Source organism: Pristiophorus japonicus, chromosome 5 (assembly GCF_044704955.1).
Source record: "Pristiophorus japonicus isolate sPriJap1 chromosome 5, sPriJap1.hap1, whole genome shotgun sequence".
NCBI lineage: Eukaryota > Metazoa > Chordata > Chondrichthyes > Pristiophoridae > Pristiophorus > Pristiophorus japonicus.
In genome coordinates this window covers 130,972,235-130,988,955 of record NC_091981.1, presented here as the reverse complement: position 1 = coordinate 130,988,955, position 16,721 = coordinate 130,972,235, and the positions used below count along the sequence as shown (strand labels likewise).

The window sequence follows — 16,721 nt, the reverse complement described above, 5'->3', positions numbered from 1 at the left end:
CATGTGGAAATTAAAATTGTTCTGAGTGGGTGGGGCTGAAATTCCTTGAGCCCCACCCGTTGTTGGAAGTGTGACAGGGCAGGACCTCCAGCCACCAGTCTACCCTGGCATTGATCCCTTTCCAAATCTTGGGGACAGGGTTATTTACATTAAGGCAGTGGCACCCACACGTTTTACAGTTCTCTCTAGGGGGTTGTGGGCCTTTGTTTTAATGGAGGCATCAATACAGAATCTGCCGCTTTCCTAGCTACACTTAAAACAACCTTGTGGGCCTCGATTCCACAGGATTGATTTTAAGTATACTTGCACTATAAAGACATTTGCTTCAGACAAAAGTGGTGTAATTTCTGGCGGATGACATAATCCTACCAATCCTGCCTCTTTTTCTTGTGTTAGGAAAGGAAAAGACTTGCATTTAAATAGCACCTTTCATGACCTCAGGACAACCCAAAATGTTCTACAACCAATGAAGTAATTTTGAAGTGCAATCACTGTTGTAATGTAGGAAACGCAACAGCCAATTTCCACACAGCAAGGTCCCACAGATACAGTACCAGATAATCTGTTATTTAGTAATTTTGGTGAGAGATAAATATTGGCCAGGACACTGGGAGAAATCCTCTGCTCCTCTTCAAATAGTATGATGGGATCTTTAACATCCACCTTAACGTTTACTGTCTCACACGATCGACGGCAGCTCCGACAGAAGTGAGAGAGCTACCACTGAGCCAAGCTGACACCTACAGGAGGGAAGGGTCTGGACAAAAGAACTGCTCAATCTCTCCCCCCGCCTCCCCCCTCGCCCGCGTCAGTATTTTGATTCCTCAGTAAAAACAGGAGGAGACCTGATGGTGCCTCCAGTTTTGCCCTCCTTCAACCTAGAAAATGCGATTGTTCCACCCTCTTAATACCCAGCAGTTTGAGGGCCTGTAATGCTTTAACTTGTGTAATTAGTAAATATCTTGACCCTGAAATCATGCAGTGGATAATTTGAATGAATAATTTGTTTCTCTAAAATGCTTCTCTCCATTATTTAGCAGAGTTAATAATCCACTTAAAATAGATGACTTATCATCTCCACTAAAGTTTTGAGAGGAATTTCAGAGAAAGATATAAATATTCATATATTAGTATATCATAATTTAGTGTCCTAGAAATTATAATGGACTGCATGATGAGATGAATACAAGCAATAAAATAAGCTGTAGAATGAAGTAATGTTTCATGGAAGGCTTTGTCCTGTAAAATTTTGGTGATTCATAAAGTGTGAAAGTTTGAGTGATAGATGAGCAGTTTTAAGGACTCTATTACCAACAATGCTAATTAAGGATTTGCATTATTTTTACTTCCTTTCCATTTAATGAAATGAAATATGTTGTCACTGTCAACACATAATAAGTGCAAAATATTCAAGAAATTAATTCCCAGATTTTAAAACGAAATTCTTGTGCGTGCTTTTGTTTCCAGAATGTTCACCTTGTAGTGAAATGGCTGGGAACCCTAGAAAAACTGTTAGAGCAATTCAGCGAGGGCAGTCATCCTGACTACAGGGTCTTCATTAGCGCTGAGCCTGCCCGAACCTCAGAGGAGCACATAATTCCTCAGGGAATACTGGAAAGCTCAATCACGATCACTGATGAGCCGCCTACTGGTATGCTGGCCAACCTACATGCTGCCCTCTATAACTTTGACCAGGTAGGAGACAGACAATTTGCAGATATCTGTCCTGACCAGTGCTTGCTTTATACTTTTGTCTCAATGTCAATCTCACTTTTCTGTCAAAGAATCTTTAAAAACTTACAATAAATTTATTCAGTCAACAAATAAAAAAAATTAAGACTGATACACTTTCAAACACTAAATATTATTTATATGACACTTTGTTTTATTATTTGGTAAAAGTTACAAAGGTCACAACAATACATATCATTTATAATAGGAGCATATGATTATGTTCCATACCAACTAGTAACAAAATCTGATGTCATACCAGGATTAAGATACTATGACAGCAAGAAAACTTGTGATGGCATATTTTGTCCTACTATGAATAATTGTTGTCACTTTAAAAACAAAATAAGCAGATTGAAACCTGAATGGGGTCATTGTAACTTTTGACAATGGGGTAAAGTGATCAGCCACCCATTATATACTCCGATTTTTCTTTCATATGGAATGAGGTGTAGAATGGGCAGCCAATCCAATATCACTTACATCACCGAAAGTTAAATTATCCCTAAAGGCCAGACTTTTACCGGCGCTCAGGGTTTGGAGTTGGGTCCACTGTCAAAATCAAAAAGATTGACAGTGGGTTGGTATTCTGCTCTGATCCGTCACCTTGTCAATTTCCCAAGTGTCGGGTCTGTCCTTCCTGAACAGACCCGACACCAAGCAGCAGGTCAGCTAGTTTAGATAGTTAAAAGCTTGTTAAAAGGTAGTTAAGCATGATTTTACCATGTACTTACCATTTTACCAGGTTTTTAATGAGTTTCCCGAAGCACGGTTATCACATCAGGTAAGTAGGTCGGGTGTTGTGTCAGCATAGAAACATAGAAAATAGGTGCAGGGGTAGGCCATTCGGCTCTTCGAGCCTGCACCACCATTCAATAAGATCATGGCTGATCATTCCCTCAGTACCCCTTTCCTGCTTTCTCTCCATACCCCTTGATCCCCTGAGCCGTAAGGGCCATATCTAACTCCCTCTTGAATATATCCAATGAACTGGCATCAACAACTCTCTGGGACAGGGAATTCCATAGGTTAACAACTCTCTGAGTGAAAAAGTTTCTCCTCATCTCAGTCCTGAATGGCCTACCCCTTATCCTAAGACTGTGTCCCCTGGTTCTGGACTTACCCAACATCGGGAACAATCTACCCGCATCTAACCTGTCCCGTCCGTCAGAAACTTGTATGTTTCTATGAGTTCCCCTCTCATCCTTCTAAACTCCAATGTATAAAGGCCCAATTGATCCAGTCTCTCATGTCAGTCCAGCCATCCCGGGAATCCGTCTGATGAACCTTCGCTGCACTCCCTCAATAGCAAGAATGTCCTTCCTCAGATTAGGAGACCAAAACTGAACACAATAATACAGGTGAGGCCTCACCAAGGTCCTGTACAACTTCAGTAAGACCTCCCTGCTCCTATACTCAAATCCCCCAACTATGAAGGCCAACATACCATTTGCCTTCTTCATCGCCTGCTGTACCTGTATGCCAACTTTCAATGACTGATGAACCATGACACCCAGGTCTCGTTGCACCTCCCCTTTTCCTAACCTGTCACCATTCAGATAATATTCCGCCTTCGTGTTTTTGCCCCCAAAGTGGATAACCTCACATTTATCCACATTATACTGCATCTGCCATGCATTTGCCCACTCACCTAAACTGTCTAAGTCACCCTGCAGCCTCTTAGCGTCCCCCTCACAGCTCACACCACCACCCAGTTTAGTGTCATCTGCAAACTTGGAGATATTACACTCAATTCCTTCATCCAAATCATTGATGTATATTGTAAACAGCTGGGGTCCCAGCACTGAGCCCTGCGGCACTCCACTCGTCACTGCCTGCCATTCTGAAAAGGACCCGTTTATCCCGACTCTCTGCTTCCTGTCTGCCAACCAGTTCTCTATCCATGTCAGCATATTACCTCCAATACCATGTGCTTTGATTTTGCACACCAATCTCTTGTGTGGGACCTTGTCAAAAGCCTTTTGAAAGTCCAAATACACCACACCCACTGGTTCTACGAGTTACATCCTCAAAAAAATTCCAGAAGATTTGTCAAGCATGATTTCCCCTTCATAAATCCATGCTGACTTGGCGCGATCCTATCACTGCTTTCCAAATGCGCTGCTATTTCATCCTTAATAATTGATTCCAACATTTTCCCCACCACTGATGTCAGGCTAACCTGCCTATAATTACCCGCTTTCTCTCTCCCTCCCTTTTTAAAAAGTGGTGTTACATTAGCTACCCTCCAGTCCATAGGAACTGATCCCGAGTCGATAGACTGTTGAAAACTGATCACCAATGCATCCACTATTTCTAGGGCCACTTCCTTAAGTACTCTGGGATGCAGACTATCAGGTCCTGGGGATTTATCGGCCTTCAATCCCATCAATTTCCCTAACACAATTTCCCACCTAATAAGGATATCCTTCAGTTCCTCCTTCTCACTAGACCCTCGGTCCCCTAGTACTTCCGGAAGGTTATTTGTGTCTTCCCTCATGAAGACAGAACCAAAGTATTTGTTCAATTGGTTTGCTATTTCTTTGTTCCCCATTATAAATTCACTTGAATCCGACTGCAAGGGACCTATGTTTGTCTTCACTAATCTTTTTCTCTTCACATATCTATATAAGCTTTTGCAGTCAGTTTTTATGTTCCCGGCAAGCTTCTTCTCGTACTCTATTTTCCTCCTCTTAATTAAATCCTTTGTCCTCCTCTGCTGAATTCTAAATTTCTCCCAGTCCTCAGGTTTGCTTCTTTTTCTGGCCAATTTATATGCCTCTTCCTTGGATTTAACACTATATCCTTAATTTCCCTTGTTAGCCACGGTTGAGCCACCTTCCCCGTTTTATTTTTACTGCAGACAGGGATGTACAATTGCTGAAGTTCATCCATGTGATCTTTAAATATTTGCCATTGCCTATCCACCATCATCCCTTTAAGTATAATTTGCCAGTCTATTCTAGCCAATTCACGCCTCAAACCATTGAAGTTACCTTTCCTTACGTTCAGGACCCTAGTTTCTGAATTAACTGTGTCACTCTCCATCCTAATAAAGAATTCTACCATGTTATGGTCACTCTTCCCCAAGGGGCCTTGCACAACAAGATTGCCAATTAGTCCTTTCTCATTACACATCACCCAGTCTAGGACGACCAGCTCTCTGGTTGGTTCCTTGACATATTGGTCTAGAAAACCATCCCTAATACACTCCAGGAAATCCTCCTCCACTGCATTGCTACCAGTTTGGTTAGCCCAATCAATATGTAGATTAAAGTCACCCATGATAACTGCTGTACCTTTATTGCATGCATCCCTAATTTCTTGTTTGATGCTGTCCCCAATCTTACTACTACTGTTTGGTGGTCTGTACACAACTCCCACTAGCGTTTTCTGCCCCTTGGTATTCCGCAGCTCCACCCATACAGATCCCACATCATCCAAGCTAATGTCCTTTCTTACTATTGTATTAATTTCCTCTTTAACCAGCAATGCCACCCTGCCTCCTTTTCCTTTCTGTCTATCCTTCCTAAAGGTTGAATACCCCAGGATGTTGAGTTCCCAGCCTTGTCTCCGTGATGCCAATTACATCATACCTGCTAACTGCTGTCTGCGCAGTTAATTCGTCCACCTTATTCCGAATACTCCTCGCATTGAGGCACAGAGCCTTCAGGCTTGTCTTTCCAACACACTTTTCCCCTTTAGAATTTTGCTGTAATGTGGCCCTTTTTGCTTTTTGTCTTAGGTTTCTCTGCCCTCCACTTTTACTTTTCTTCTTTCTTCTACCCCCATCTTTTGCTACTGCCCCCAGTCTCTGAAAGCTTCCATTTCATAGGTCTTCACTTTCCAAGGTTAGAAGCAGTTGGTTACTGCATTTAGCAGACAGATTGACCTTTATGCAGCTAGCAAGTGTTTGGAGAAAACTCTCTATCCAGTGTCATCTCATTAGAACAACCTCTCTCACCATTGACAGATTGCTTCTGTCATCTCAACCTGACCTGTCATCTATTCCATCAGCATCGGTGCCCTTGAAAAAATCTCATCTTGATCCTCAAATTCCCAGCGCGATCAGCCCCAACACCAGCATCACTGGCCACACAAGCAGCACCAACATCCACACCATCTCCGCAATCAACTGATGCTGCCCTGGACACAGGCATCATCACCCGTGCACATTGCTGCTCAGGATACCAACGATGGCTTCACCATGTCCAGATTTGTTTCACTTAACATTGTACACCCTGGCTTCCATATAATACCCAAGGTTGGCACCACCCCATATCAGCACCATAAAGCATCCCTACAATGTCCAAGCCATTCCTTTCATACTCATCACCATTGGGTGTGGTGGGGGGAGTGTTATGTATTACCATTCACTGGAACTCACTAAGAGACTTTCAAAGGTGCACACAAATCTGTCCAAGAAGGCAAAGTGGTGAAAATAAAGATTTCAATGTTTGACACCACATTAACAGAAACTTTATATGAACATTCGCTAAAGCACCCAAATATCTACCTTTGTGTGTTGTTAGTTTTAATGATTGGACAAGGGTGAGTGTGAGGGGTAGCTAGTGAGATGGCGATGGAGATAGAGAGGGATGGGTGGAGGTGTAAGGTAAGTTGGTGTGAGTATGGATGTGCAGGAGTAGGGTGGGAAAGCAGAGTAATGGGGATCTGATGAGTGGCACAGGAGGATGAGGTTGAGTGTGGCTTTGCAGTAATACTTTGTGATCGACTGTAATCATTGAAAGGTTTGGGCCACTGCAGCCAGGTCCTCCTGATGACGTCCCTGTTTGTGCCCTCATGTGCAATGTGCAACCAGGCTGTGTTGATCTCTTGGGGAGGCCTCTTCCGCCCATTGGAAGGGACAAGAACCTCCCTGCATGCTGTGACTCCCTCCATGAGCATCTGAAGGGAGTCATGGGAGAGCCTGGGTGCAGCCATGCAACTTTGTGCAATGCTTGTCAGTGTTTGCAGCAGCTCAATGCTGTAGAACACTGACAGCACAACTGTCAAAATCAATGTGGTCATGGTCCCTTTAAGAAAACCGGCTGATAGTGCATCATCCAATGACGTCATCAGACCCACTTTTTAATTGGCCGGGAACCTCACAGGGTGGGCTTAACAAGCCCAATCAGGGTAAAATCTCTTGGAGGAGACGGGTGAAGACGGGAGCAGGGTTTGAGGCTGCTGTCTACTCCGGCCGCATCGGATTTGCCACGGCTGGCAAAATCGCGGACAAAGTGTCTAAACTGGGGCAGACTTACCTGAATTGACCCAATTAGCAATCCATTTAGGTTTATAATCATGCCTAGCTGTCTGGTCCCAATTTAAGTGAAAATATAAATTTTTGCATACAGTAGTGTTTATAATTTAAAAATGTTGCAACTGATTTCTTTTTATACTGTGTCTTGCAGAATATCCTGGAAACATCTTCTCGAGAACAAGAATTCAAAACCATTCTCTTCTGTCTCTGCTACTTTCATGCATGTGTTGCAGAAAGACGCAAATTTGGCCCTCAGGGTTGGAACCGAAGCTATCCTTTCAATACTGGCGATCTCACCATATCTGTCAACGTCCTTTACAATTACCTGGAGGTAAATACTAAAGTAAGAGACAACAGTTTGATTATTCAGTACAACTGACAGCACAACAAGACATTTATCTGGTAGAGAGTAAAAATTAATGCTGAAAGGATTTAAGATTGAGGGACACAAAACAGGTGCTAGGCAAGAAAGGCTAGAGGTCACGTCCATTGGGAGATCTTCAACAAAAAATGTTGCAAAATAATAATATTGCCGTTGGTTTCAGCTAAAATGAGAACCAGACCATAGAATTCAAAATAGTGAGAACCAGTATTCAGAATAAATAAACTTTAAACAGTGAAATTCAGATTGGCATCAGCTATCTAAGTACTTAAGTAGAAGAATGCATTATTGCTGATTTAAACAGTTTATTGTTGTAATAGCCTTCGGTGTGAACAATGTGGTCTGCACTCACAAAACCCATATAGTTCCTCTCACCTTGTGCCTATGTACTATTGCATGCTCCTTCTGTGCTCCCCTTGTAATAGTAACACTGGTGGATTCAATACGGCATTTTTGAATTGATTTGAAGGAATTACATTGCCTTGCCTTGAGTGTGGGATATTACAAGTGCGGTTAACAGTTGCTGTGGAAGGCTCGTAGCCTTCAGGTGGGACTTTCAAAAATATCTTAACTGAGCGATCTAACATCAAGGATTGCATGCTATCTAAATTCCATGCATGTCTCTGAAATCCCTCACCTAGATCACTGGTGATCAGTATCTGCTCCTGATGTAGACCACTGTGTATCCACAAGGTCAGAAGAAACTTTCTCTCCATTTAACTGTAAATTCTCTGCAATATTGTCCAGCAATGCTCTCAGTGATCCTTGGCTCATGTGAGCCATATATATTTCTGTTTCAGGCATCATGTCAGTTTTTGTTCCCTCCATGCTGGATTGCAATGGATCTTTCCATTCTTTAGTCCAATATAGTGTGCATGGTGGCCACAATGTTGTGGATATCTTTTTGGTGCTCAGAAACTTGGTTTGAAGAAAGAACCATTGACTTTCATATCTTCTTGTTCTTCTGTTTGAATCTCAGGTCTTGAATGCCTGTGATTGCTGATTACTTCCTTCAATATACCCTTGAATAATGCAAATTCTAGTGTTGGTGTTTCACTAACTTGTGATGGTACAGGTGGCACTGTACCTCTGCAGGTAAGCCATGTGTCTATCTTTAAGATGAATGCAGGCATTTCTGGCCACCCTCTGCAGAGTATAGTAAAATGGCACCCAGTCTTTTAGGGCTAAGATTCGGTATTAAGTCTCACTGCTCAATTTTCCTATTGACCACCACAGGTACTGTGAAAAACTGGTACTAAAATTAAGAAAAATATAGGCCTCTGTCTCTCCTGCTCAGCTTGATACATTTCTGAAGTTTAAAGAATATTTGTAATTGGAACATAAACAAAAGCTACAATAAGTACGTAATCAGTGCAGACTGCCATGCCTGAAATGCAACTCATCCAATTTATTTTTCTCATGCACACACCCTCACTCAAAATAAACCTGATGAAGCCGTTGAAATTTGTCTTCTCGGTTTCTTCAAATAATATTGAATAGCAGAAAATATTTTTGGAGACTCAAGAGACATTGGCCCTAATATTGGCGGGGAGGTTGCAGAGAAGGTGAAAATGGTCGGGGAACGGTGTTCAGGCCGGTCCCACGGAGGTATTTAATGGCTGGACCTCACTATAATTTTTTTCTTCCATTTCCATAAACCAGCAGCAGGAGGCAGCAGCCAGGGGTCCTTGGAAATGGTCCTCAGTAATCTGGAGGGGGGTGGGGAGTGGTGCTGGAGATTGGGGGTGGGGGGGAAGTCGGCTGTGATCGCGGTATGGCAAAGACATTGGTGCTGGAGATCGGGGGTGGGGGGGAAGTCGGCTGTGATCACGGTATGGCAAAGACATTGGTGCTGGGGGGGGTTGGGGGAAGGTCGGCTGTGATCGCAGTATGACAAAGACATTGGTACTGAGGGGATTGGGGGAAGGTCGGCTGTATTTGTGGACTGGAGAGGACATCAGTGCTTGTCGGGGGAGCTCTGTGATCCCAGCACAGAAGCAGAGCGCCAAGCTGCACCATTGCAGCACGGACCCCACGAAATAAAGAATGAAAGGCCGAACCGGTGAATCGGCTGGGGAAAAAAAAGGCGCTGCACACCGCCCCTTTAATTTTCACCCCACGAGCGGGTTGCGGCCCGGTTCACGATCTACAATGCTGGCGCTGACATTGCCCACGGCAGCCTCATGGGGCGTTGCCCAATTTCTGCCATGGGCGCAAACAGGCCGCTGTGCCCTGGGGGTGCCAACGGTAGTTGCAAATGATGCAAATTTTTCGCCCCAGATTTTTTTGCTTTTTGTTGATGTAATTGAATCTATTTTTGTTATGTATGTAAACATTGTAACTGTGTAAAACTTGCGACCAGAGGGCGCAACTGTTGGAGGCCCAAGGGTCACCTGCAAACCTCGTGCAAGGGAGTATAAAAGGTTGTCTGCCATGCTGCTTAGGCACTCTGGAATTGTATTAAAGAGACTAAGGTCACATCAGTTTTAGCTCACAGTACTCAGTCTTGTAGAGTTCTTCCATACTTAACAATTGGCGACGAGTAACAGATTATGCGGTCATGGTTGCCGTTGGTATTTGAGAGATTTGTAGAGGGTGATGATTGGGAAGCCTTTGTTGAGCGTCTCGTTCGTGGCCAACGAGCTGGATGGGGACAATAAAGCGATCAAATGCAGGGCGATTCTCTTCACCGTGTGTAGGTCCACAATATACGGCCTCATCAAGAATCTGCTAGCACCAGAGAAACCAGCGGTGAAGACATATACAGAGTTTGTACGCTGGTTCTGAACCACCGCAAGCCGAAGGAGAGCGTCTTAATGGCCAGGTATCGCTTCTACACACACCACCGCTCCGAGGGCCAGGACGTGGTGAGTTATGTCGCTGACCTGAGATGCCTTGTAGGAACTTGCAAATTTGCTGGATTTTGGGGGGGGAAATGCAGCGGGACTTTTTTGTAGTTGGCATCGGCCACGAGGTCATTCTTCGCAAGCTGCTGTCCCTAGGCCTTCATATCCACGAGCGATAATACCAGACAGATATCTTCCCAGCATCGAAACTCACCGGCAAGTACTGTGCATAAAATGTCGCTAGCAGGCAGAACTGCATATGGCAGGGCCGACACATCTGCAGCTGCAAGACCTGGGATGACTCAGAGTCTGCCATTGGGCATGAATACAAATCCATTAGCACCATGTTGGCGCTGCGGGGGTAATCATCGAGCCCATCAATGTCGATTCAAGCACTACGTATGCAAAGGCTGCAAAACAATGGGGCACCTCCAGCGAATGTGCAAGAGTGCTGCGATTTACCAAGTGGCGGAGTCGGCAGAGGATGATCGATCCGACGCCGATCACGCAGAACAAACAAGAAAGGCAACTCAACCCGAGGAAGAAGTGTATAGGGTACACACCTTCACCACCAAGAGCCCTCCTATTATGCTGAAAGTCACATTGAATGGTATTCCGGTATCAATGGAGTTGGACACAGGGACGAGTCAGTCAATCATGAGCCAGAAGGCTTTTGAGAAACTGTGGGGCAACAAGGCACAAAGGCCCAAACTGAGCCCGATTCAGAAAAAGCTGCGCTCCTACACCAAAGAGCTCATATCAGTCATTAGGAGTGCGGCAGTTAAGGTATCATACGATGGAGCTGTGCATGATTTATCACTGTGATTGTACCAGGCGATGGCCCAATGCTATTCGGCAGAAGCTGGCTGGGGAAGATTCGATGGAACTGGGACGACATCAAAGCACTACCTTCAGTGGATGATGCCTCGTGCGCCCAAGTGCTGAGCAAGTCTCCGTCGCTATTTGAACCAGGCGTTGGCAACTTCACAGGCACCAAGGTGCAGATCCATCTAGTCCCCGATGCAAGGCCCGTTCATCACAAGACTCGAGTGGTTCCATATATGATGAGGGAGAAAGTCGAGATCGAACTGGACAGACTTCAACGAGAGGGAATCATATCGCCAGTCGAGTTCAACGAGTGTGCCAGTCCGATTGTTCCGGTGCTGAAAAGCGATGGCATGGTCAGAATCTGCAGAGACTACAAGGTAACGATCAACCAAGTCTCGTTACAAGACCAGTACCCAAGGTGGATGACCTGTTCATAATGATAGCAGGGGGGGGAAGTCGTTCACCAAGTTGGACCTAACCTCCGTCTACATGACACAGGAGCTGGCTGAGTCTTCGAAATGACTGACATGCATCAACGTGCACAAAGGATTGATTATATACCACATGTGCCCTTTTGGGGTTCGCTTGGCTGCTGCCATCTTCCAGAGGAACATGGAGAGTCTGCTGAAATCGGTTCCATGCACCGTTGTGTTTCAAGACGACATCCTGATCACCGGTCGTGACACCATCGAACACCTGCACAATCTGGAAGAGGTTCTAAGTCGACTAGACAGAGTGGAACTCAGGCTGAAACGCTCCAAGTGTGTTTTCCTGGCGCCAGAGGTCGAATTTTTGGGGAGAAAGATTGCGGCAGACGGCATCAGACCCACGGACTCAAAGACAGAGGCCATCAAGAATGCACCCAGACCACAGAATGTGACGGAGCTGCGTTCGTTCCTGTGACTCTTCAATTATTTTGGTTAACTTTCTACCCAGGATAAGCACTTTGCTGGAACCATTGCACATGTTGCTATGTAAGGGTGACGACTGGGTTTGGGGTAAATCTCAAGAGACAGCCTTTGAGAAGGCCAGAAACCTCCTTTGTTCTAATAAGTTACTTGTACTGTATGACCTGTGTAAACGATTAGTGCTGGTTTGTGATGCATCTTCGTACGGGGTCGGCTGTGTATTACAGCAAACCAATGTATTGGGCAAATTTCAACGGTTGCATACGCATCTAGAAGTCTGTCTAAGGCTGAAAGAGCCTACAGTATGGTCGAGAAAGAGGCGTTAGCATGTGTTTATGGAGTTAAGAAAATGCACCAATACCTATTTGGACTTCGGTTTGAGGTTGAAACCGACCACAAGCTGCTCATTTCACTGTTTTCAGAAAGCAAAGGTATAAACACCAATGCTTCGCCTGCATCCAAAGTTGGGCACTAACATTGTCCACCTATGACTATGTTATTTGCCACAGACCAGGCACAGAGAACTGTGCTGATGCCCTCAGTCGGCTACCATTGCCCACTACTGGGGTGGAAATGGTGCAGCCAGCACACTTGCTTCTGGTCATGGATGCTTTTGAGAGCAAGGGATCACCCGTCACTGCTCGTCAGATCAGGACCTGGACCAGCCAGGATCCTGTGCTATCACTTGTAAAAAGTTGCGTCCTCAATGGGAGCTGGTCGGCCATTCCCGGGGAAATGTAAGATGAAATTAAGCCGTTTCACCGACGCAAAGCTGAAATGTCCATCCAGTCAGATTGTCTCTTATGGGGTAATCGCGTGGTTTTCCCCAAAAAAGGCAGGGAAACGTTTATACGCAACCTATACAATACTCACCCAGGCATAGTCATGATGAAGGCTATAGCCAGGTCGCATGTATGGTGGCCTGGCATTGACTCAAACTTAGAGTCATGCGTACGCCAGTGCACACGTGCTCACAATTGAGCAATGCACCAAGGGAGGCTTTATTGAGTCTGTGGTCATGGCCCTCCAAACCATGGTCCAGGATCCACATAGATTTTGTTGGCCCCTTTCTCGGAAAGATATTTTTATTTGTAGTGGACGCTTACTCTAAATGGATTGAATACGTAATCATGTCATCCAGCTCATCCACTGCCACCATTGAAAGCCTCCGGGCTATGTTCACCACCCATGGCTTGCCCGACGTTCTTGTCATTAACAATGGACCGTGTTTCACCAGCTCGGAATTCAATGAGTTTATGACCCGCAATGGCATCAAGCATGTCAGGTCTGCCCCGTTTAAGCCTGCATCCAACGATCAAGCGGAATGGGCAGTCCAAACTATCAAGCAGAGCTTGAAACGCATGACGGAAGGCTCCTTGCAGACCCACGTATCTCGAGTTCTGCTCAGCTACCGGACGCGACCCCACTCGCTCACTGGGGTTCCCCCTGCAGAATTGCTAATGAAGAGAGCACTCAAAACCAGGCTCTCCCTAGTCCAGACGGATCTAAATGATCATGTGGAAACCCGGCGTCACCGGCAAAACATGTACCACGATCGTGCAGCTGTATCGCGTGACATTGATGTTAACGACCCTGTGCTTGTCCTGAATTACGGTCATGGTCCTAAATGGGTCACTGGCACTGTCTTGGCCAGGGAGGGGAATAGAGTGTTTATAATCAAACTACTGAATGGACAAACGTGCAGAAAGCACTTGGATCAGACCAAACTGTGGTTCACCGACAACCAGGAACAACCTGAAGAATACATCACTATCATCGACCCACCAACACACACCCAACCAGCAATCGACCTTGCTGTCAATCAAGAGGATGAACTCACCATTCCCAACAGTCCTGTCAGACCAGCCGCGCCGCAGTGCAGCAATGGTCCAACCAACTCACCCACACCAGAGTTTGAACTCCAGACGATCAACCAGGGAAAGTAGGGCCCCGGATCGTCTCAACTTATAAATAATTTGTATCAAAGAATTTGTGGGGGGGGGCGGCGAGGAGTGATGTTATGTATTTAAACATTGTAACTGTGTAAGACTTGCCACCAGAGGGCGCAACTGTTGGAGGCCCAAGGGTCACCTGCACATCTCATGCAAGGGAGTATAAAAAGTTGTCTGCCATGCTGCTTAGGCACTCTGGAGTTGTATTAAAGAGACTAGGGTCACATCAGTTTTAGCTCACAGTACTCAGTCTTGTGGAGTTCTTCCATACTTAACAATTTGGACCTCTATCTTGCGATTGATGAAAACGGCATTCTACTGCCATGTTATTTCCTCCAAAGCCGCCAACTTGTTTAGATTGAGGCTGTGGTGTGCTGCTTTGCCAAAGGTTGCCACCTTCCTCAAAAGTCTCTCCTTGATGATAAAGGCCACGTCAAATCAGTCAAACACATCTTTTGTGCTTTCTGTCCCACTTAAGCTGCAATTTACTGATCAGCACATCTGGATTACTAACTGCCTGATATTTTAAAGGGGTCAAGAGGCTAATTTTCTGCTTGTTAATGTGCTAAACTGTGATTATCATGGTTGGGCTCGGCTTAGGTGGCTTAACATCCAGCTGGGCAGGAGACATGCTGCTCATTCGGAGGATGCTGCATTCCCACTTGGGTGGCACTTGAGTGGCTGCATGTAAGGTAACTGTGTAAAGGACTCGAATTCTTGACTTTTTGAAAATCACCTTTGTATTCCTTTGGGAAAACCCCAGGTCATGTGGATTGTAGTAAAGAAAAAAATGCCCTTCATTATGTTAACCAAACATGGTTTACATGTGAATATACACAGAATTCATTAGGCAGGCAATGAAGCATTTGAAGAAAAGTAATTGGATACAGCATATCTGACAGTCTGCAACACTGAATGAAGAACATCGACAATTAGTTATGATGATGGTAGCTATTTAGGACATGTCAGATGTACAAATGACTGTATATTTTTCCTATATTTGTCATTATTATGAGTTTAAGCTTCCTCCTTCCTTTGACTTTCTCAGTTCTGGTACTTCATATACATTTTAACAGATGTATATTACTTAGTGAGCCATGTTTTGATTGTAATCGAGGGTGATTAAAAGTAATTAAATCTGCCTGTGACCTTAATGGTTCATGTAATGTGAATAAGTAAACAATCCACGCATCTAAAGTGTAAAATATTTTGTGCTGATTTGTTTTGAGCAATTTGTATAATTCTAATATTTAATTAAAACAAAGTAGTTAAACAAAATGCATCCTAAAGTAGATTGTAATTTGAAAGATAATTAATTTCACATCTTCCTGGCTTGATAGTGAATATTTGTCAGTAAAATCTGGCAAGTGCTCATGAATACTGTAATCTGTTAACCAGAAACAGATTATATTCATTAGTCAAACCCAACTTTACAAATTATGAAAATATTTAACCTTTTCAATGCTAAATATGCTTATGTATTTTTAAAACATTCACTTTTTCCAATTATGTAATTTACATAGTTATTTTGTATTAACCTCTGGCTGTGAATGATGTACAGTGAGTGAGTCACAAAATAGCTATACAAATTGCATTTGAATTGTGCAGAGATGCTGCTACAATCATATCACTAATAATGTGCGCTTCAATCGATTTAGTATTAGCAAAAAGAGAAATAAAAAGGAACATGGTTATCTCTTTATTCTTTATGACAAGGGACCAGAAGGAGTGTGAAAACATAGTTGCTGTAATGTTATAGGTCTGGAGAGAGGCATGATCGTTGTTGAAGATCTCGTTTGATTTCAAGGGCTCAAGTTTCAGAGCCCGCTATAACAGCGCACATCGGAGAGGCGCACCTAATTTGTAGAACAAAAATTGCGCCGAATACTTACCTCGCGATTCTCCGATATCTGTAGGCCCATTTCCAGCTCAGCAGGAGCTGCTGGGGGCGGAGCTACAGCCCTGCACCAAAAACAGTGCCACCCCTATCCCTGGCCGAGTGGCCTGACACATCTTACCTCGCGTCGGCGGGGCCTGCCCGCCTGGTATCTCGCTGGGGGAGGGCTCCGCCCAAAGTCTTCCGTGGCGGCGGGGCCTGCCTGCCCGGCGCCCTGCTGGGGGCGGGCCCTGCCCAAAGTCCTTCATGGCGGCCCACGTCGTTGGCAGCGGCAGGGCCAGTTCAGCCTCTCCCCCCCCCCCCACCCCCATTCAGCCTCCTCCCCTCCCTCCCATTCAGCCCCCTCCCCTCCCTCCCATTCAGCCCCCCCTGTTCAGCCCACCCACCCCTCCTTCCGCTCCCCCTCCCTCCCTCCTCCTTCCCCCCTCCCTCCCTACCCCCTCTCTCCCCTCTCCCCCTTCCCCCCCTCTCCCCCTCCCTCCCCTTCTCTCCCCCCTCCCTCCCCTTCTCTCCCCCCTCCCTCCCCTTCTCTCCCCCCTCCCTCCCCTTCTCTCCCCCCTCCCTCCCCTTCTCTCCCCCCTCCCTCCCCTCCCCCCTCTCTCCCCCCTCTCTCTCCCCTCCCCCCTCTCTCCCCCCTCCCCCCTTCTCTCCCCCTTCCCCCCCCTGTCCCTCCTCCCTCCCCTCCCCCCTCCCTCTCTCCCACCCTCCCTCCCCCCTCTCTTCCCCCTCCCCTTCCCTCCCCCCCTGGCCCTACTCCCTCCCCTTCCCCCCCCCCTGGCCCTACTCCCTCCCTCCCCCTCCCCTCCCCCCTCTCTCTCTCCCCCTCCCTTGCCCCCCTCCCTCTCCCCCCCCCTTCCCTCCCCCCACCCCTCGCTGTCAGAAACACAGAGAGACACTGACAGAGACAGAGA

At 45.7% G+C, this 16,721-nt stretch overlaps 1 protein-coding gene across 3 annotated transcripts in view; it reads left to right on the top strand.

Annotated features, from left to right (window-relative positions):
- Positions 1 to 16,721, top strand: part of LOC139264459 (dynein axonemal heavy chain 11-like) — a 679,414-nt gene that overhangs the window by 621,090 nt on the left and 41,603 nt on the right. For all 3 annotated transcript variants that reach the window (XM_070880970.1, XM_070880972.1, XM_070880971.1), the window contains 2 exons: positions 1,468 to 1,695; positions 7,149 to 7,340. In XM_070880970.1, coding sequence (XP_070737071.1) covers positions 1,468 to 1,695; positions 7,149 to 7,340 — 420 coding nt within the window. The remainder of the gene's footprint in view (positions 1 to 1,467; positions 1,696 to 7,148; positions 7,341 to 16,721) is intronic.